General features: G+C 35.7%; 1 protein-coding gene across 1 annotated transcript in view; it reads right to left on the reverse strand.

Moving 5' to 3' along the window:
* Nucleotides 1-2,911: 2,911 nt before the first annotated feature.
* The window catches only part of Gtf2f2 (general transcription factor IIF subunit 2), a 153,497-nt gene continuing 132,649 nt past the window's right edge, over nucleotides 2,912-23,759 (reverse strand). The window contains exons 7-8 of the mRNA XM_015484311.2: nucleotides 16,410-16,553; nucleotides 2,912-3,474 (exon numbers count right to left, since the gene is read on the reverse strand). Of these exons, the coding sequence (XP_015339797.1) occupies nucleotides 3,355-3,474; nucleotides 16,410-16,553 (264 nt within the window). The 3' untranslated portion in view covers nucleotides 2,912-3,354. The remainder of the gene's footprint in view (nucleotides 3,475-16,409; nucleotides 16,554-23,759) is intronic.

A 23,759-nucleotide genomic window follows, 5' to 3' on the forward strand; every position in this document is an offset into this window, starting at 1 on the left:
CAAAGCAAGGGTGTGTGTGTGTGTGTGTGTGTGTGTGTGAAGAAAGTGACCTCCGATCCCTTTTTTAAAAAACACCTTATCCAAATGCTTTCATTAGGCTTCAGGAACCTGCTCTAGACTTGTGTTAGAAAGAAAGCAGAATTCAAAAGTCAAATTCAAATCTCACTATTTCCCAGACTCCTGTAGGAATGCTAGAGAAAACACGGCAGCATCCTGTGAAACAAAGTGGAGTGAGCAGGTGCCACCTGAGCAACTGGCAGCTCAGTCCAGTACCCCTCTGAGCACTCTCCACCAGCAACCTCCACTCAGAGGGCTGTCATTCTGGGTCCATTCTCATCCCACCCTCCACTTGAAGTGGAACAGAGATTTAAACTTTAGCAAAAGGATCCTGAATTTAAGGGTAGTCTTCATCCTGTGGGTATGAGACTTGGTGTCTGAATTCAATTAGGGATACCAAAGGTTAAGATCCTTCTTCGAAACTCTCTTGGATCAGCTCCATTTTTTTTGATTTGGAGGTGAAATGAGGCGATGGGGAGAGAATTTGGAAAAACACACTCTGATTTTGCCCCATGGGTAGGATTTCTACAAAGGGGGACCAACATTCTAGAGATATTAGGCAGGAAATGGTTCCATAAAATGGACATTACCTATGCCTCAGCATAATCTTGAAGGATTAAACAATATAATATTTTGGAGCAATTAACACACTACTAGGCACAGAGGGCCTGATAAGTGTTTACTATTATTTCACTGATACGTACCAATAAAGAAAATAAGCTTCAAGAAAAATTTGTTCACAGACCATTAAGAACTGTTGCAATCCTTCAGAGCTTGCTCATGATAAAACAGAGCAAAATCTGTCTTCTTTTTAAATTTACACCATTTTGTAAGTTACTGTAGCAACATGCAATTGAAATCTTTCTAATGCCCAGCAACCAAATCTTAATATTATTCTGTCACTTAAAACATCTCCTAAGCAAGTGCACAAGTTGAGGTTCATCTATGAAATATGGCCTTCCTGTACTCTTCTGATGTGACATTTTATTATCAGCCTTTTTCTCTCTGAATCTCACAGTACTTTTTTATGAGTTTAGGGTTCCTACTTCTTGAGTTTTAGCTGTTGAAAGCATGTTTGTCAGAGCAAGAGAGTCCTGAAATGGAAGAATAAAGGATTTGGGAGCAGTGGTGCATAACTGCGATCCCAGCTATGTGGGAGGCTGAGGCAGGAGGATCCCCAGTTTGATGCCATCTTGAGCAACTCAGGGAGGGAGGGAAGGGAGGAAGAAAGAAAGGAAGAAAGAAAGGGGGAGGAATCCATGAAACTGGCATCTCTACANAAGAAAGAAAGGGGGAGGGGAGGGGAGGGGAGGGAAGGGAGGAAGGAAGGAAGGAAATGGTAGAGCAGTGGGTTCAATCCAAAAAATGAATGAGGACTGGCACTAGTCTACCATCTAGATCAATTATTCTACTGAAGAAATAACTGATGTTTTAGAGACCCAAGCAGATGCAATCAGGTATGATGAGGTAAAAAGCAACTATGAGAAGCTAAAGAAAGCAGTTTTATAAAAAACACCTGAGCTGGAATTATGGCTCAGCGGTAGAGCACTCGCCTAGCACGGGCGGGACCTGGGTGGGATCCTCAGCACCACATAAAAATAAAGGCATTGTGTGTGTCCATCTACACCTAAAAAATAAACATTAAAAAAAAAACAACAACAACAAAGCACAGTTTCAAAGACACAGCTGTGCCCCGGAAACTCGAATGGCACTGCTACCAAGTTCAATTTGGCGAGACTGTCCTAACTAAAGCAAAACAAATACAGAGGAGACGTCTTCTCTGTTTCAGGACAGTATCATACAGCAAAAAAGGGCAAGTTTTGTGGGAAGATACATGCTATGTAATACACCATGCACATGGCAGGTACCCAGAATTCTCATTTCTATAGAGCGATACCTTTATCTGAGAGCTTTTGATGACTGGGCTTCCAGTCATCAGCAGAGGAGGTAATGGGCATACCATATCTGCCTCCTGCACCAGAACAAGGTAGGATATGACAACTGAAGTGGGGTGAGGAATGAGACCACCCTCCTTAATCACAGTTGTATTTTATGGTGGGAATGCAAAGATAAAAATTTTCTTAGTACAGTGGCACTCCACTTAAGAATTCTGTTGTCCTGCTGCTAAAAGCAAATCATACAGAACATTATTTCTCTCAATGGAGAGCTATCTCTTTGCTGTAATGATGTAATATTTTCTTAAAATTTTGGCATTTGCCACTTTTTGATTACAAATATCCTAAATGACAAAATGAATTCATGTTTTAAACAACTTTTCACTGTGCTTAGTTTGCTAAAACTCCTTTTTTTGGGGGGTTTTGTTTGTGGGTATGATTTTGGATTGCCTAATATACAACATTTTATGTCAGAAAAAATTTATCATGTACTTATACATTTTATCATGTACTTGATTGGTCATTTAAATATTAAAGAGAAAGATAAAAGAAACATTTTCACGCCCTAGGAACTGACACTAACCTTTTTGGTCTCCATTGCACCACTACAACCCTCCTTTAGTTGGCAGTGTTACTTGCCAGGTGAAGTCAATATGTACCTGCTGAATGGGCAGTGAAATTCTGCAGGCAAAGCCAGACTTTGTAAAGTTTATAATCTGGCTGAAGAAGATAAATCTTGAAATTTTGGACAGGTATTCAATTTTTACTTATTTTAAAAGCAAACAAAAGACACATGACTTGACAATGATTTTGTTCATTCTGCTTATCAATATCACTAGAATAAAATAAGCTAATGATAAAAATTGTCATTCTACTATGAACTGAATGTCTTATAAATGTACCAATGAACATGAAATATGATCACTTTTTTTAAAAAGGCAACTTCATTTTTGAACAAGTTCAGAAAAAAGCAGCTTTGGTTATTTATTCCTTTTAATGATTTCTGTAGTTGACCTTTATTCCTTGTATATCATTCACTTTGGACCTGAGTTACTTTAGTTTCTCAGATAGGCAGCAAGGACAAAGTCTTCATTTAGCAAACATTTCCAAATCTTAACATTTTAAAAGTTAACATTTAAAATGAAAAGCCCTCTTAATCCCTAACCCCTATCCCCATCATGAATTTACAAGTTTAATACAAGTCTATAAATAAATTTGTCCTTTTTCAAAAACCACTTTAAGAAATTTTATAGAATTACAGATTTAAAAAATTTACTAAAAGAAACTAAAGTACCAATCATTTTACTCCTTTTAACACAGGATGCTCAAGCTTCCTGGTAACAGGGCTGTTGGTTAGCATCACCACTCAGCTGTTCCATCAGCATTCTGGCTACAAGGCCTCTCAGTCACTCTTCTCTTCTCCTTGATAATGCCTGTACTCTGGCTTCAGCTCCCACGTATTTTTGTGGATCCCTTTTACATTCTGAATTCCAATTTCTTTCAAGATGTCCTTTAGATATCCCTAAAAAAAGAAAGAAAAAACTTCAAAGATGAGATATAAAGACAGAAAACAAAAATGTCAAAGCACATTTATGAGTAATAAAAATTATAAAGCTAATAAAAGCTCAAGATTTCTTTATAAAGAGATTAAATAAACTGCCTTTTCTCTTGGTACCATGGATTGGACTCAAGGGATTCTTAACCACTTAGCCACATCCCCAGCCCTTTTTTATTTTTATTTAGAGACAGAGTCTCACTGAGTTGCTTAGGGCCTTGATACGTTGCTAAAGCTGGGTTTGAACTCATGATCCTCCCGCCTCAGAGCTGCTGCATGTGCCACCATGCCCAGCTTGCCTTTTGATTCTATACCTATGATATATAACACCTCATTAAATATATGTTATTTGCATCAAAGGGGCTGAACTTCCTAAAAGCAACAATTTGAAAACTTAAAAGGAAAAATAAATATGTCTAGAGGAAAATACACTGGAAATTATTGGTGCTCAGGATTTATTAACATGACCTAATACATCAAGTGTAATTTGCCTGGGAGGTCAATGGCTTCAAGGTCTCAGTTTACAGTCAGATTGGAATCAGTAGTTTTGGAAGCTCCTGCTTCCAAAAAAAAAAAAAAATATATATATATATATATATATGTATATATATGTATTTTTGGAATAGAGAGATAATATTCAATGAAGCAAACATGTGACAGATATTTAGAATTCTCAGTTCTTTTTTATATTTTTATCTTATCCACACAAGATTTTTGGTAAAAGTATTTTATTTATTATTTAACAAGTATTTTTTTAAAGTTTTATTTCCTTTTTCCACATTTTTATAGGTGCATTATAATTATAATAATGGTGGGATTTATTGTTATTTATTTGTATATGCACACAATATAGCAATATAATTTGGCCAATATCACTTCCCAGCACCTCCCCTCTCCCTCCCTGCCTCTCACTTTCTGGTCCCTTTCCTCTACTTATCTTCCTTTGATTTTCATGAGATCCCTACAACCCTTCTGTCCTTCTTTTCCTTTTTCCTCTCTATCTTCCCTCCAAGAGAGAACATATGACCCTTGACCACCTGAGTTTGGCTTATTTCACCTATTACTAATATATTATGAATAATTTCTGCAAATGACATATTTTATTTTTCTTTATGGCTGAATAAAACTCCATTGTGTATATATACCACATTATCCATCCATCCATTGATGGTCACCTATGCTGGTTCCAGAGTTTAGCTACTGGCTAAAAACATGGGTATGGGTCTGGGGTTGTAGCTCAGTAGTAGAGACATAAAAATAAAAGTGTTGTGTCCATCCACACCCTCCCAAAATATATGTAAAAAACATGGTACACATGTGTTGCTACAGTATGATGACTTTCCTCTCCAGAATTTATTATTATTTGTACTCTTGCCATTCTGAGTGGTGAGACAAAATTTCGGTGCAGTTTTTTGACTTGTATTTCCCTAATTGCTAATGATGTTGGACATTTTTCATATATTTTGGTCATTTGTATTTCTTCTTTTGAGAAGTGTTTGTTTAATTCATTTGCTCATTTATTAATTGGGTTACTTAGTCTTTTGAGTTTTTTATATATTGTAGATATTAATCCATAAGAGTAGGTAGCAAATATTTTCTCCCATTCTGTAGGTTGATTCTCACTTTACATTCCAAATTGTTTTCTTCACTGTGCAGAAGCTTTTTAATTTGATGCCATCCCATATATTAATGCTTGGCATTATCTTTTGAGCTTTAAGGGTCCTACTAAGAAAATCACTGCCTGTGCCTATATGCTGGAGTATTGACTCTATGTTTTCTTCTAGGAATTCATAGTTTCTGATCTAATTCCTTAGGTTTTTGATCCACTTTGAGTTGAATTTTGTGCAAGGTGAGAGTTAAGATTCTGGTTTCATTATTCTATAAATGGATAACTAGTTTTCCCATTACCATTTGTTGAAAAGGCAGTCTTTTGTCCAATGTATGTTTTTGGCACCTTTGTCAAGGATCAGATGACTGTAGATGTGTGGGTTTGTCCCTGTGTCTTCTGTTCTGTACCACTGGTCTATGTGTCTGTTTTAATGCCAGAACCATGCAGCTTTTATTACTATAACTCTGTAGTATAATTGGAAATCAGATTTTGTGATGCTTCCAGCATGGCTTTTAAAAAAAAATATTTATTTTTTAGTTGTAGTTGGACATAATACTTTTTAAAATTTTATTTATTTATTTTTATGTGGTGCTGAGGATCGAACCCAGGGCCTCAAGGGTGCTAGGCGAACACTTTACCGCTGAGCCACAACCCCAGCCCCCAGCATGGATTTTTTGACCTAAAATTATATTGGATATTTTATTCCTCCAAATGAATTTTAGGACTGTTTTTTCCTAGTTTTGTGAAGAATGTCACTAGTATTTTTTAAAATACACATATTTTTAGTTGTAGATGGGCACAATATCTTTATTTTATTTATTTATTTTCATGTGGTGTTGAGGATTGAACCCAGTGCCTCACATGTGCAAGGCAAATGCTCCACCACTGAGCTACAACCCTAGCCCCTGTCACTGGTAGTTTGATGGGAATTGCATTGAATCTATAGATTGTTTTTGGCAGTATGGCCATTTTAATAATATTAATTCTGCATATTCATGAACATGAGAGGTCTTTCCATCTTATGAGGTCTTCAGTTTCTTTCTTCAATGTTTTACTGTTTTCATTGTAGAGGTCTTTTACCTCCTTGGTTAGATTTATTCTAAGTATTTTGTATTTTTTGAGGCTACTGTGAATGGAACTGTTTTCCTGATTTCTTCCTCAGCAGATTCATTGTTGGTATATAGGAAAGCTACTAATTTTTGTGTGTTGATTTTGTAACCTGCTACTTTGCTGAATTTATTAACTACAGCAGTCTTTTGATGGGAAATTTTTGGGTCTTCTAAGTACAGGATCATATCTGCAAATAGTGATAATTTGACTTCTTCCTTTCCTATTTTTATAACTTTTATTTCCTTTTCTTGCCTACCTGCTCTGGCTAGAATTTCTAGCATAATATTATATAGGAGTGGTGAGAGTTGACATCCTTGTCTTGGTGCAGATTTCCAAGAAAATGCTTTCAGTTTTCACCATTCACTCTGAGGTTGGATTTGGACTTTTCATATATAGCCTTCCTGATGTAGGTTCCTTCTATCCCTAGTTTCTTCATTGTTTTTATCATGAATGGGTGCTAAATTTTTTCGAAGGCCTTCTTTGCATCTATTGAGATGACAAAGTGATTTTTGTTCTTAATTCTATTTCAGATCAATTACATTTATTAATTTGCATATATTAAAAAACCATCCTACCATCCTTGCATCTCTGAAATAAAATCAACATGGATGTGATGTACAATTTTCTTAATATGGTGTTGAACACCATTTGCTAATATTTTTAAAAATTTTTTATTTTGATGGGCCTTTGTTCATTTATCTATATGCGGTGCTGAGGATCGGACCCAGTGCCTCACACATGCCAGGCAAGCACTTTTACCACTGAGCCAAATCCCAGCTCCTCATTTGCTAATATTTTATTAAGCATTTCTGCATCTAAGTTCATCGGGGATATTGGCTTATAGTTTACTCTCCTTGACATGTCCTTAGAATTCTCAGTTTTAAGGTAGGTTCTCAAACTTGCATACTAGGCTACTTATTTTTCCTGTGTTGAAAGTTACTATTTGTGTTAATTATTATTATTATTTTTAAATATTTATTTTTTAGTTGTAGTTGGACACAATACCTTTATTTATTTTTATGTGGTGCTGAGGATCGAACCCAGGGTGCACACATGCTGGACGAGTGCTCTACCGCTGAGCCACAACCCCAGCCCCACTATTTGTGTTAATTATTACATGTAAGTTGGTTAAGCTTGCCAAGACAGGGTGAGAAGTGATAATAAGACAAACTAAAACCATGGGGGCTGCAGCTTTGTGTACCTGGCTCCTCCAAAGGTAAGAGTCCATATTATGGTATTTTAGGTCCCTGAAAATTCAATGGACACATAATGTAATACTAAACCCTCACCTTTGCTTGTCAGTACCCAAGGTATAAGCATTCCACTGTAAACTGACCAATATAAACTGCAATATTTCCTTCTTATGGAGAAATAAAAATTAATTACTTAAAAGTGATTTAAAAAAAAAACCCATCCAACAATAATTTTTGTGTGTATGCTTCTAAGAACCTGTTACAGTATTAAGATGACTCATCCCATTGATGGAAAATGTAATTTTAAAAAAATTAACTGAAATGAGGCACTAATTAGAGAAATGGCCAAGAAGCTCTAGTGGCAGCTTCTCACATATGGTATGAGATTACCTGCATCGGAATCATGTGGGAAGCTTATGTAAGCACTATTTTGGGCCCAGGAATCTGCATTTTAACAAGTCCCTCATTTAATTACATTAAAGGTCCACTATATCTCCTTTAAGGGTTCTTCCAGTTCTGATACTCCAGGACCCTTGAATCTTTGGTGGATTGCTTAGTTCTCAGTCTCATCCCTACTTAATACTGTGTTACCAACATAACCTAACGCCATTTTACACTGATTGGTGTAATTCTGTACAATTCATAAAGTTCTTTCAGTTCATACACTGTCATCTAGAAATATGATAAATGATTAGCAATGGAACCACACAAATGTTGCTTAGCAGGAAGGCTCTGATGGCTTAGCTCTCTTGGGCAGCCATTCCCTACCAGCAGCCAGGCCCCAGCAGGTGGCTGCAATGAACCAAATGAGCCCAGGGTTCCCCCGCACAGCTTGCCTGCCTCCCACACTTTCTACAGTTGGCTTCACTGAAGGACCCATGCGAATGAGTAAGCATAAAGGATTGAGACACCCAGGTAATGTGCATGTCTGCCATCTGCTACTTCAAATTACATTTAAAAAAGGAGACACTGTTCATCAACTATTTTCTAATTAAACTGGATTCATAAATGAAAAATTATGGGTAAGGCACAATAGATTCTCAGTTTAGGTGCCAAGAATGACATCTTTGTAAAATTCCTAAGAATGGTTTATTGTGAGATTGGCTAAGATCCTGTTGCACAAACAATCATACAATTGTGGATGCAGTGCAATGGTCAAAAATGAAAAGAACAATTGCCAGGGGCATTCTGATAGCTTGGAAAAAAAAAGAAGCTCTCTTGACTTCATGTCGTGTGCCTATTTATAATCTAGACACAGAAAGTGAAAAGCCTAAAAAGAGGTAAACACAAATATCAAGAAAATCTTCAGTGTATAAATGCAGCTGCTTTCACATTCAGTGCACTCTCATTCTGGTAATTTAGTCTAATATATGGGATAACTTTTATACAAAGATGTCCCCTCTCTTTCTTCCTTGTGATAGTAAGAAGGGAATGATATAATCATAGCCAGTAGACTTGTCAAGCAATGAAACAGGATTATGATCACAAGGGCCAACCATGCAGATCTGGGAAAAGGGGGTAGTTTCCAACTTTCTGAAAAAAAAAAAAAAAAAAAAAGTCTTGGATTTTTTAGGATGTTTCAAACCACAACTGAAGATTATTTTACTCTAATCAAATGAATTAGTTTGGCAAGAAAAGAGGCACAAAGCAACAGCAGAGAAAGTAGTAGTGATAATAAGGAAAAACAGGGGGACAAAATCCCTGAAGGGAGGAAGACATGGATACAGAACAGTGAGAGCAGATAATTCCTCCATAGTGTTTCAAAGACATTCTTTTACAGGCATCCATTCAAATCTGCCTTTCCTTTTTGGGTCCTCTTCTGATACTCCACTGTGCATACACCTCCTGTTTCTGGATATGCATGCAGCTCCCCTTCCCTGTATTGCCCATTCCCTTCGCTGGAGTCTGAATCCTCTTATCCTTTGAGATTAGGCTCAAATGTTATTTTCTCAGCCGAACTTTCCCTAACAGTCCCACCCTTGGATTTATACTTCCCACTGCATAGACTTCAATGATAGCTCTTATTACACTATATTCTACTCCTTTCTTACATGCTTCTCTCTCACCTTTCAAACCACGTGCTCTACTACAGCGCCTCCAGCACATCACACAGACTCAGTGTACTTACTCAGAGTGAACAGAGTATGAGTATGCTCAAGAGTGACAAGGCAGTTGAGAGGACTGTTTGTGAGAGGGTGGTGATGAGTGGGGAGCACTAAGAAGGTCCAGAGGAATACGCCATGAGAACTTTTAGTTCTTTTAAGTCAAGAGGTAAGCATAGTTTGAGAAATAAAAGTTGACTGATTAAACAGTATTACCTGTATGTGGATGACATTTATTACTAAAAGTTGTATTATGGTACTAAAATAAGACAACTGAGGGGGAGATTTTAAAGATTCTACCAGGATTGAAATTTAATTGGTAGGACTGAGGTTATACCTCAGTGATAGAGTGCTTTCCCAGCACGTGTGAGGCACTGGGTTTGATCCTCAGCACCACATAAAAATAAATAAATACATAAATTGGTAATATCATTTTTCTTTTTTTTCTTCTTCACATATTTACTCAGATATTTATTCCAACACCTAAAGTGTGCCAGGTGAAGTGGTGCATAGTCAGTCCTCTCTGCCTTATAGAATTTATAACTTAAGACAAGGGTGTAGATAAAGATGTACAAGCAGGCAAGTGTAATAAAGTCAGGAGTGCAGGGGATCATGGGAGCACTTTGACCCAGCCTGGTTGACATGCCAGGTTCCTTGAGGCCAGAAATTTGATCATTTGAACTGAAAGGCAATTTTGTGCAGAGAGCAAGAGAAACTAGTTCTACTCCTCTTACACATTCTAAACATGACTGACTTTTCAATTTAATTTTTGTCTAACCATCTTTATTTTAAACAAGAATTCTAGAACTAAGCAGACTTTTATGTCATGGGATTGGGGTATTTCTTATTACAGAGTATGTGCCATGCTGCAGCACATGATCTGAATAAACTGGCTCAGGCCCAACAATTCTTCAAAGGGATGTGGCAGGCATGTGTGGGAGAGAATTTACAGCAAGTCTGAAAGCAGAGAAAAAGAGTAAAACATCACAGCACCTATGGAAGGAAACAGCAAAGCACATACTTGACCAAAAAGGTCAAGGAATTAGGTCGAGCTTTGCATTTGTGGGTCAAAATAAAATTGTGATAGCCCCAAAGTCAGAAATTCACAGACCAAACTTCCTGGTTTCCTCACAAGACCAAGGCAAACCTATGCAGAGCCACAAAGCCTAGGAAACTACTATTTTAGTCTCTCTGCTCTCCTTTCTTCCCTTCCTCCCATTTCTCCTATCTCTTCCTCTCCTGCTCTGCCCACCAAATGGAAGATTTATGTTCCATTTCATTTTATCAGGCATTTTGGTGATAAGCAATACACCTAGCAATATAAATACAATTTATAAAATAAATCAGCTATATCTAAATTTCTAGAATTTGATTAAAAACATATCTTTGACAAGGAATTTATCAAAACTACTAAAGCTTTAGGTAAGCCTACTAGGCTTCTAGTCACTATATCTTCCAAAAAGGTTAAACCAAGCTGGGTGCATATTTGCAATATGCAAATCTATACCAAAGACTGCAGAAAGATTCACCAAAGGAAAATATACTATATGCTTTCATAAAGTGATCCAAGCATTTATTGGTTCTATAATAATTTCAAAATGTCATTTCAGCTTTATATGATTTTTGGGTGAATCTTCTGAGATGTCAACAGAAGAGAGGACTTACAGATGAAGCTGTAAGTGGCTCCAAGACATGAAATTCTTTCATTAAAAATAAACTACACATTAGAAATAAACTGTGAAAGAAGGCAAAAGATGTTTTCACTACTTAAGATAGAAAAAAAACTGTGAACAGGAAGAGAAGGTGATGCTAGGAATTACTTTGGAACATAGGCTATGCCTTCATTTTTCTCCTTTCCTTCTGGTTTTACTTCCTCTTCTCTGCTAGACCCTGCCCTATCTTCCTCCCAGGGTCCCACTGGCTTAATTTCTTCCTTTGAAATTCCAAAAAACAGACAGATGAGTAATGAAATGGTCAAGCATAAGCCCTGGCCGACCCTAATCCAAACCTTGAAAAAAACATGTTTGCATTAATATTTGTAGATCATCTTATTAGCAATACCTTTTCTGTTTAGCTTTGGCAAATGTTTGAATATTTCAGACAAAGTTTACTTTCTTTGGGAAGTTGCTGGGCTTATAGGTATGTGCCACCAGGCCTGGTTCTATTGATATTTTGAATTTGGGTTTCTGTTTCTTGCAACTGAAGGAATCCCATCCAATTCACAGACCCATAATAGTATATACCTATAAATTTTTACTTTTGATAGGAGAAATGCTCATGTCTCTAATGTTGGTTAAAGACATATTTCTAAACTGCACTAGTTTATTTGCATACTGACTATAGCTTATTCTGGGATATTATAAGGCATTCCAAGGCTGGGACTTATAATGGCTTACAACTGGAAGAACAAGAAAAAAAAAAAAAAAATATATATATATATATATATACACAAACATACAGAAAGGTATCCAAGTCTTAACAGATAAAGAAACAAACAATAAATTCCTTTTTAAATGTAAATAAATATTTGCATTTAGAACCATGGCAACTGTTTCATTATTAGTAGGTTTGGTGTGAGGAATAGTTTTGAATGTACAAACAACCAAAAAATATCAATGGCATAGTATTATTTTTCTATTTGAAAATATTATTGAAAATTAAATGGCAAGCAAGGGAGGCTGTAGGTGTATCTTACCAACAGAAAATTTTCAGCAAATTAGTTAATATTTATGTAAAATCTTGAGTTAAGTGAGTATGCTACAAAATTCACCTCAAATTTTCCCTCATTCAGAAATGAGTCAAAGAAAAAAGAAAACAACTGAAATAAACCATATAGGAAATTAAAAGGGAAAACATTAAGTTATAATTAATTTGGTAGTAGATCTAGTAATTATTAAGTCTTCTATTCTAAAGGAAAGCATTAAAATTTCATAAATGTGTTTAAATTTCAAGTTAATAATTTATTTTAGTATGACATTTCATATCCTAACATTTTTAATTAAGACTATTTCATAAGTTAGCAAATAATTAGTTTTTAAAATAGATATATCAAAAAGGGCTGTCATTAATTAATATGCTCTGCTGAGAGACTGGTTGTCTTTTTAGTTTTAGTAGTATCGTTCAAAATAAAAATTTCCACTTACCGGAAAAATGAAGAGAGAAGTAGAAGGGAATTGTGAACAGGAAGAAAATGACACATATTGTTTTTTCAAAAGTGAGGAAAAAAGAAATTAAGTGAAAAGGGGAAAGTTTATTTTAGAAAAAAGCATTATAATCAAAACAGCATATATTAAATAAATTTGGGAATGAGCATCATATATTATTTTTACTTTTGAATTAGAAATGGAATGAGTAAAGATAAAACTTTAGTTCTATTTTCTACACATCTGACTTAAATTAATTATGATTTTTAAGGCAATGTGATAAAGGATATTCATTGACTGAAGTCAGGATAACTAGGTCTAAACCATTAGCCAATTCCCCTCTCTAGGCAAATAAATTAGAAAATTAAACTAGAAAGTCTCTAAGATACTATTTACATTTAAGATCCTGGGTGAGAGAGATCTATACATCACAATTGGTAATATATATTGTGGAAAAGAAATGGGATACAGGTGTCTGGCTTGAATAACTTGCGGGGAACTGTGGTATCACTTACTGAAATGAGAAAGTCTGGGGGAGTTCTTGGTGAGTGTAGAAATCAGAGTTGTTTTGAACACATTAAATCTGAGACAGCAGAAAAAGTGATTAATATTGATTAGGCACAAACTTTGTACTTAAAGCAATATGGCACAGGGTTTGAGATGCAGTGGGCCTTGGCTGGCGAGAGCACTCCTGGGTCCATCCCCTTGTGTCAGAAGCAGGCATATGACCTATACCAGGTCAATTAGAATCTCCTTTTGGGCTTTTATTCAAGTAGAAACCTTTTTTTTTTTTTTTTTGGGAGGGGGGTTAGGGGTTGCTAGCTGTGAGGTGTTTTAGAAGGCCATTCTGGCTACCATATTGTAAGAATCTACTTAAAAATAGACAACAAATAAGAAAGATGAGAAGATGATGAGAGCTATGGAGAGATTGAAATGGACAGTTATGACTAAACATTAGCTAGATCTGGCTATCTCTAAAGTTACATGCATTCCTGAATTTTCCAAGCTATATGAGGTGATAAAATCTATTTCTTAAAAAAATTATTGATTGATTGATTGGTTGGTCGAACTGGGGATTAAACCCGGGGTACTCTACCTCTGAGCTACATCCTCAATGGTTTTTATTTACTTTATTTTTTTAATTGTCAACAGACCTTTATTTTTTATTTATTTAAATGTGGTGCTGAGAATTGAACCCAGAGCCTCACACATGCTAGGCAAGTGCTTTACCACTGAGCCACAATCCCAGCCCTTTATTTTATTTTTGAGAAAGGGTCTTACTAAGTTACTGAGGCTGGCCTCAAACCTGTGATCTTCCTGCCTCAGCCACCTGAGTTGCTAGGCTAACAGGTGTGTGCTTACAGCCTGGTTCTATTTTTATTTTGAATTTGGGTTTCTGTTTCTTGCACTTAAAGGAATCCCAACCAATTCACAGACCCATAATAGTATATACCTATAAATTTTTATTTTTGATAGGAGAAATGCTCCCAGTATTTCAAATTCTCTAGCTATTTTACCCTGTAAAACAGCATAATTTTTTTGTATCTTGATTCCAAATTCTGGTTATTTTTATTTTTACTGTTATTACTTTTATTCAAACCCCTACTTAAGCCTCTCTGAAAATAAACTCTAAATACTAGGTTAATACTACCCAAATGCTGATGCAGTAGGGCAACTTAGTAAGACCCTGTCTCAGAATAAAAAATAAAAAGGATGGGTATGTTGCTCAGTGGTTAAGTTCCCCTGGGTTCAATTCCCAGTACCAAATATATATACATACATACATATATACATAACAGGGATATAAAGTATAGGCACTGATCTGTAGCTAGTTTTTTCCGTAGACTTGAACCTTAACTAAAAGCATGCCAGCTGTTCAATTTCACATTCTGAATTAAAATATGGCCCCACTGGATCAACATGATTGGGGATCCCTGATTTAGAATGGCTAATCAATAATTAAAAATAAACTTCCCTGAATTTTGACCTAAAATTGGGAGGACAGAGAACAGGAAATAAGGTTCAGTTATAATCAGAGCTGATTTTCTTTTTCTCCCCTCTTCCTTCCTCCCTTTCTTTTTCTGTGACACTTTTAATAGAAATGTGTGATTAAAGGAATATTGGTAAATGGGTGCTATGTTTGAAAACTGTGCTAGGTCTCAGAGTGATCTTAGGAGAAGAAAATAGGAGATAAAATAGGAGATGATGATGAAATAGGGAGAGAATCACAGATTCAGAGCTGGAAGAGATCATAAAGATTATCTTGTCCAACTCTTTCAATTTTAGGAATGAAAGTGACTTCCCAGTGGGCTAGATTCCACCGCTATCTCCTTCTGCCCTATGTCTAGCTCTGGTCCACCTCCAGCCTGGCAAAGACATTCTACACTTTCTTGACACTGGTTCTTTGTCCCCAACCCCCACCATAAATGACATGAGGCCTGTCAAAATCCATTTAAAGAAAATATGATGGTTCCTGGGGACTAGGATTTTCCTTTTTTTCAGATTAATTAACTAGTGAATTTCTGCTAAGTTTATGCTGTAGAATATATGGATATTTAGGAAAAATTCACAACCCTGCCTTCAAAAATCTGCTTGCTGAGGAAATAGTCTCTAAATAATATAAGTTTGTTTTATAATTTAGATCAGTGGTCCTCTATGATAATCTGATACAAACTATGGATTAGCTGCTGAGAAAAACCCAAACATTTTTGCACATATTCAGGAAGCTAATGGATCCCTTGAAGTCCACCCCTGATCATAAGCCAAAAATTATCAGATTTACTGTGTACTGCCATATAAAAATTATCTATAGAAACAAAATAGAAGCTTTATAATAATATCTTTGATGCAAAATGAATAAATCTTACATTCCTTCTACAGCAAAGAAATTGCATTCCTTAGTATCATCAAAATGTCTCTCTATAAGTGCTTATTTTCCAATGTCAATTTTGTGTATGTTTTATTCTGTAAGAATATCTTGTCTGCTGTCAGTTTCTGGAAGCCATTTTCATGTAGATGCGTTTATATATAAAAATACAAAGATAAACTTCATTAAGACCAGAAGAAATGCAGCTTAGCTAATGAATTATTCTTTTTCAATTTTTTTTTTTTTCATCTAGCTTGGAATGCTGTTTCTAAGGCTTTGATGCCAAAGGGACTGAAGTCATTAAGATGAGTTGATAATACTGCAGCATGAACACTTTCTGCTCTATTAAAAAAATTATTTAACTCTTTTAGAATTTAATTTCTTAACAAAAAGTGAAAGGTTTATGTACAACAAAATCTACAGATTAATGTCAAGAATAAATCCAAAGGAGGATAATTCCTTTTCTTTGTGTGGAATTATTTATATTAAATGTAATTTGGAATTTAAAACAATGAAGTAGACAAGTGCAGTGGCACACAACTGTTAATCCCAGTGGCTCAAGAGGCTGAGGCAGGAAGGTGACAAGTTCAAAGCCAGCCTCACAACTCAGCAAGGCTCTGTATCAAAATAAAACATAAAAAAGGGGCTGGGGATGTGGCTTAGTTGTTAAGCGCCCCTGGGTTCAATCCCTGGTACCAAAAGTAAACAAATCAATGAAACTGATGTTACAAAAAAATCAGAAAACATGCCTTAACACACAAACTCTCATTAGTATAAGTAAATGTGAACTCAATCATATGCGAAACACACATTTCTACTTAGTAGTACATGTTAACAAAGCAGGACTTATTTAAAGGATAGATATGAACATATACATACCACAGGTTGTTTTGTTATGTCCACCAGGTCCTTAAGATTATAATACTGATGTTTCTCAAAGGCTGAAAACAGCATATCTAGTACATGTTGCTTATCAGCCCGAGCTCGCTTCCCATCTTCTTTCTTTTTCCTTTCATATTCAATCTATATGCAAAAAGAAAAAAAAAAAGAAAGAAAAGAAAAGCATCAATTCAACATACTCACTTGAAACACAGGCATCTCTGTTTTATACATCTAAAAACGATTAGATTTGAAGTTTTGGGCCATGTGCAGTGGCAGATGCCTATAATCCTAGCAACTTGAAGCAAGAGGATCAAGGCAGCCTGGTCAATTTAGTGAGACTCTGTCTCAAAATAAAAAGATTTGAAGATTGTAGGCAGAAGAGCTCTGAACTGGGGTTCAGAGCCTGGGATCCTCATTGCTCCCAGGACTCCCTATATCTTCAAGGCTTTAGGACACTAATAATGACAATCAGTAAATCATCTTCAGTATTCCTGAAGCTCTGCATGTAATGTGACTATTTCTCCCCAAGTAAGATTTCTTTCTGGTTAGCCTGTGGTGATTAGAAACTGTAATTTGCAGTTCCTTTGTTTTTTATTAACTAATATATAGTAAGAGTTTCTGTACTAGACATAGATTGGAAGGTAACACCTTTCAAACATGAGGTCCCTGGGGGCAGGAAGATCATACAATGGGTTCTCTAGGAAGTCAGAAGTTTGGGAAGCAAAGGTTAAAATAAAAAAGAATACGGGCAGTGCCAGTTCTCACTCTGGATCTTGCTGCCTCCTTGAAGCTGTTTTTTTTTTTTTTTTTTTTTTTTGGTTTGAATTGAAAGATAGGTTTAGCAAAGGAAAATGGTAAATATATACTTGGCACTCAGACACAAGGAAACCATTTCTCTGAAATCCTCATTTTATCTTAGAACATTGTGTGACCTCTAAATTCATTTGTATAACATACTCTTCTTTTAACACACACACACACACACACACACTATACCTCTTTATCTAAGTAAAAACAATACTCTTGGACCGCATGTTGTGTGTATCCTCTAGTCTGACATATTTTCATGCACACAAATTTGGGAAGCAATGGCCCCAAAAGAATGAAGTTCTCTTCCCCTGTTATCATCCTGGGTTTGTTTATTTGTAAAAAAATTATCTCTCTGGGGCTGGGGTTGTAGTTTGCCTCACACGCGTGAGGCACTGGGTTCAATCCTCAGCACCACATAAAAATAAATAAATAAAATAAAGATACTGTGTCCATCTACAACTAAATAAAAATTTAAAAGATTATCTCTTTATTGAAAATATATAACTTCTGTTCACTTATTTTAGTTCAGTTGAAAAAAATTTTAAGGAAGCACTTCATTTTTATAAAGCATAGAAACTTGTTATAGGAAACATACATAAATGGTAGCAACCCACCAGGTAAATAAAACCTCAGTAGACTGAGTAAAGCTGTCAGAGAACAATCTCCTGTTCATCAGCTGGAATGATTATAATCTGGGGACTAGCTTAAAAAAATAACAAAATATACTTCAAAAGTAACAACTAAATTATTGCATAAACTCCATCTCTTGCAATGAGGTTTATTCTCTATATTTTAACAATAGAGATTTGTCAAGAATGATAAAATTTAGTTGCAATTGATCTATTGATGTTAAAACTGAAAATACATCTTACATATAATTGGAGACTTACAAATCAGTGGCTAAAAAGGCAACTTTGACAATATTGCCTTTTAATGAAATAAACTTAGGAGCCAGACAAGGGAGAAAGGGGTAACTTAATCAACTTAATTTTTTTTAAAATATGTACATCTTGGGGATGAAACTCAAAATCCATTTATCTTGCTTGGCACAGTGGTGCATGCCTGCAATTTCAGTGACTCAGGAGACTAAGGCAAGAGGATAACAAGTTCAAGGCCAGACTCAGCAACTTGGCAAAACAGTGTCTAAAAATAAAAAATAAAAAGGACTGGGGATGTGACTCAGTGGTTAAGAGCCCCTGGGTTCAATATCTGGTGCCAAAAAAAAAAAATTCTATTCATTTCTTTGGGAGATCAAGCACAGACTATGTACTAGGCAGTGCACTAAGATATGGAGCAAATAAGATAGTCTTCTCTTTAAAACAGTATTTCTTTCTTTGGGCTCATGTATTAAAATGCATAGAGGCCCTTGAGCATTTAAAATGTATTAACAGTAGACCACAGAACTACCTAGGATAAGATCACGATGCTGAAAATAATGCAAATGTACGACACAGATTGCATTGTTGGGGAGGAATGAAATCCTGCCAGGCAGTCTCAAGATTTCCTGGGTGAGAACAGCATAAAAGAGAACATGATGGGCAGTTACAAAGAATTTAGAAAAATATAGGCTTTCTCTAGGGTCCAAAAAAGGATAGAAGAAGATTATATTATTGGGGAGAAAAAAGGATGAGAGACCGGATAAAACCCACAAATCCAAATATCAGGGTCTCTGGGTTAAAAGTGGGATGATATCATGGGATGTGTAATGGGGTAAATATGTTAAGCCTTTCTTTGCTGACCAGTGACTACAACATATCTTTACTTAGTTTGAATCCTGACATCCCCTTCCACTGTCACATAGCACTTACACAGTATCGGACAACCCAGAAAGTGGGCCTGGTGAAAAGCAGAAAAAAGCCAGGACTGGGAGATGAAGACATTGTAATCCTTTACCCTGGTCAAGTGCAGGATAAGAGAAATTTACCTTGGGATCTAGAAAATAAATCAAAGAATCTGTTTACATACAGAAGAGAGATGGTAACTGCTTATTCCCTTCCCAAGGGGTTGGGTGGGATGTGGGATTTCATTTATTGTCAAAAGCTATTGGTTTCCAGGGAAGACAAGACAAAGTGGGGACCCAGGAAAAGATTAGAGTTTAGCTTATTTTCTTTCCCCATCACTGAGCACTGAACCCAGGGCCTCATGCATGCTAGGTAAGAGTGTTACCACTGAGTTTTTATTTTATGCTATTTTGAGGCAGGATGTCACTAAGTTGCCCAGGCTAGCCTTGAACTTCCAATCCTCCTGCCCCAGCCTCTATATCCTTGGGAATACAAGTGTGAGTGGGATTAGGCCTTTGCATCCTTCATATGCAGTCAGACCCTGCATGACAACTGTCTCCACTCCCTTCCCATCTTTAGTTTATGTTGAAAGAAGATGACAGATATAGATAAATTCAGAAAAAAGAAGTGATTTCTACCCTTTGGAGGCTCTTCATTATATAAAATGATGGGTGAAGCTGGGAAGATTAATAGAAAAAAATGTTTTCAAAGAAACACGCTGGTAAAGCAAGAAGGGCTACTTCAGAGAGGTCAAGATATAATATTCTCGTTGGCAATGGTGAGAAAAACTTTTTAAGGGTTTGTTATCAATTCCCAAACCCAGAGTTAAGATGGCCAGAATTCAAAGGCAAGAATTTAGAATAAATTAGAAAGGAACTTTAAAATCATTACCAGGGATAAGATCAGAAGTTAGATTAAGTTGTGATTTATAATGTTAATGAGTAGGAAGAAAACCACCAAATTCTATCTAGATTTTTTTTTAAAAAATTGGTTTACATACCTCCTGCTCAAATACAGTGACTGCACTGAATGTTGGTGCTTTCCTTCTTTAAAAATAAAGGGGAAAGCAGAATAGAAATGTATACTGATCATTCTATGTTAACTATGTCCACCAATGGCTCAATTCCTTGAGGTAGTGTGGCCTCTTATCTACTGAACAACAATTCTTAAAAGTGTAATCTGAAAGCCCCAACACATTTATTCTTATGTTTATTAAAAAAAAAAAACAAGAAATGGGCAAAGGTATAACTCAGTGGTAGAGGACATGTCTAGCATGTACAAGGCCCTGAGTTTGATCCTAGCACTACAAAAAAACCCTATAAAACCCCAAAACATCTATTATTGTCATAGTCCTGTACTATGGGATAACTTATAAAAAAATATTGCTTTAAAGCTAAACTGGTTAAATCTTTTTTGATAATATCTAAGACAGGTCCATAATCCAAATTCTCCTTTGTTGTATCAGGTAAGAAGTTCCAGTATATGTGTAATTATAAAAAGGGGTTTAAATTATTTCCATGTTCATTAAGTTAATAATACCTAATATGCTTATGATAAAACTAAGGTCCTTGAAGTTAACTTTTCTTTTTTCTTTTTAAAATCTAAACAGTACAGAAGTGGTAATCTTAGTATTCAACTTAATCTTGGTACTGCAGGTAAGAGTAATTACACAAACTATAAATAATATGCACTAGTATACTTCAGAGAAATTTATAGTTCTGAGATAATGTTACTTCTGTTGGTTAACTATTTTTCCTTTGGGCACTTTGTTTCTGACACAGGCACCTTAAAGAAATAACACTTGGGCTGGGGATGTGGCTCAAGGGTAACGTGCTCGCCTGGCATGCGCAGGCGCTGGGTTCGATCCTCAGCATCACATAAAAATAAAATAAAGATGTTGTGTCCACCAAAAACTAAAAAATGAATATTAAAAAAAATACTCTCTTAAAAAAAAAAAAGAAACAACACTCAAAGCAGTCAGACTAAATCTAACTTGTTAGCAGCCAATACAAAATATTACTGACAGTTATTAAAACAAATAGTTTTTAAGTCAAGTGAATTTTAATTACTGATATTCTTCTGTCCTTAATGACCATACATCACTATGTAGCCAATATCATAGAAATAAACTTAAATTCAGGAAGTACTTTAAACTTTTGTCTCCAGTTATAAATTTTTATAATTAAAAAATCTATCATACACAACTAATCTTACTTTTGCAACAGAAAACAAATTATTCAATACTAAAATTCAACAAAATGTTGAAAATCCATTGTGGATGTGGTAAAGAGATGTTCAACTGTCATTACTGAAACCTTAATCACTGACTAAAATTATAAATGCCATCCACTACCAATTAAAATATTATAACTCAGATGTCTGTAAATTTTGAGACTGTTGTTTGCAGAAATACTTTGATTGCTATGTCAAGGCAGTCTCTGTGAAGGTTTTTATTTTAACTGCGAAAGTGAGCATGACAGCCTCAACTATCATGGTTTCGCATTTTAAGTCCTTAAGAAAAATCATTTTCCCCCTCCCCTCTACAAATGCTTCTATTTCTGCTTAGTGTGTTACCATCATTTCTTTGGAGGAAATCATTTCTTTAGAATCCATAGTCCTTGGTGTACAAATTCAAATGGATAAGATATAGTATGTACTATATTAGGCAAACACTGCTGAAAAGCCTTTATGATACATTCTTGCAGGCATCCATTTTAATCAGCAAAATTAAAAAAAAAAAAAAACCAAACTAAATAATCTTACTTCTGAAGACTAAAACAGTTGGTTGCCACACTAAAGAAACAATCTGTTTTATGCATAAGGACAAATTTTATTTCTAGTTCCTGAGGGTTAACCTCAAGGTTCTATGTAACAATTCTATTACTTGAATTAATCACTTTTCTAGTTAAGTGTTTCTGGTTCTCTCTCACTTTCTGATGAAGGGCTAGAGAACACATTGTTTGTCAAACTCAGGAGCAGGGGATAGAGGTGATAAGAAAGACAAGAAGATATTAATTCTTTTTAAAAATCCTGGGTTTGGAAGAAAGAAACTTTCTGATCTCCTCCCTCGTATCATTATTGAATCCCATCCCTTCCTCAACAGGAGATGGCAGACAGAACTGTAAAAAGTTTCTATCTCTTTGGATTAGTGGTTGTAAACTAGAATAACCTAGGGAACTTTAAACACCTTGAGATAATTGGCTCCCACATTGGATCAAATGATCAAACTCTGGAGGCATTTTCTTTTTTAAAACCGCCTGGCTGATTCTACTATCTAGCCCATGTTGAGAACCATTATCGAAGAATACTATGAAATTTACACATGCCAGATGACAACATATAAAACCAGAAACACACAACAATTATGATTGAGAGATGGAGGGAGCTGAAAGGAATCTTGTAAATTGGCTTTCTTCTTTTTCTTCCTTCCTTCCCGCCCCCCCCCCCTTTTTTTGGTGTGGCACTAAGGTTTGAACCCAGCGGTGCTCTACCATTAAGCTACATCCCTAGCCTGAATACCCATGCTTAGTTTTTAAAAATATTGCCAACTATGAAAGCTTCGTAACAGCAATAGACAATATAACTTAAGGTACTATACCACAAGGCGCATCAAGCTTTAGCTTTAGGCCATGGTGGTTGTGGTGGCAGGGTCCTTCAGGCTACATTTCCAAGATTCCCTGGCTAGCTGGTGTTTGTCAGTGGGAGAATGAAACCAGGAGGAAGGGCAATTCTCTCTGTAACCAGGCTTCTTCTCCCGTTTCCAATTCCAATTCTTCCACTTTGTATTCATAAACTATTTGTATCCAATTCCCTACACCGAATCCCTTTCTGCTACAAATATCTTGAGCTGTTTCTGTTTCCAAGAGAGACAGGGAATGACGAGTCATATTTAAAATGGTATTGATAATTTCCATTTTAGAACAGCCAATCTCGTTCTAAAGAGGATCTGATTCCTCTAAGGATCTGATTCCTTTACCCTTCTTGCTACTTTATAGAGTGACTGACAGAGATCATTTTGAAGCAAGAGAAGTATCAGTTTTTCCACTTTTTTATTCACATGTATTTGCTTTATTGGCATTATCTACAGTTTCTTTGTGGAAATTTTTTAAAGACATCTGCTCATTTTTGAGACTGAGTTTAATTAATAAAAGGTATTATAACCTATATATCTCAGAATTTAATACCATATACAAAAAGCTGAAAACAAAGAAAAATGTGTGGGCACCACAGTTAATTCCTCTGTGCTGTACTATCTCTACTCTTTTGCTAAAAACAACTGATTTTAGGAAGTACATAAGGGTTTGTATAAAGCCAATTCCTGTGGTAAGTATTTTTAAAACTTTTCCCTTTATAAGATGAAAAACAAGATAAATGTAAGTTCTAATGTTTTCCCCTTACCCATTGGGTTCTCTTGTAAACCCTGCTTTGAAGATCCCATTTTTTTCTAAAGTTTGTTTTCACTACTTCAGAGGATGAGGAAAGGGGAATTGGTGTTTAAATGCTTGCAAAATGCAGGATTAAATAAATTCCTGAAGGTTTCTTTTATTCCCCCACCCCCACCCCGTTTTGTAGTGTTGAGGATCAAACCTAGGGTCTTCTACAGGCTAGGCATATTCTCTGCCACTGAGCTATATCCCAACCCTAAGAGTTCCCAATTTTTAAATATTAAAATATAGGTGTCAATTTTGCAGGGGGAAATATTCAGAATCTATAAGTTCTTTTAACATGAAATCCCTCTATTCAACCCCTGTCCCCC

Source organism: Marmota marmota, unplaced genomic scaffold (assembly GCF_001458135.2).
Source record: "Marmota marmota marmota unplaced genomic scaffold, marMar, whole genome shotgun sequence".
Taxonomy (NCBI): Eukaryota; Metazoa; Chordata; class Mammalia; order Rodentia; family Sciuridae; genus Marmota; species Marmota marmota.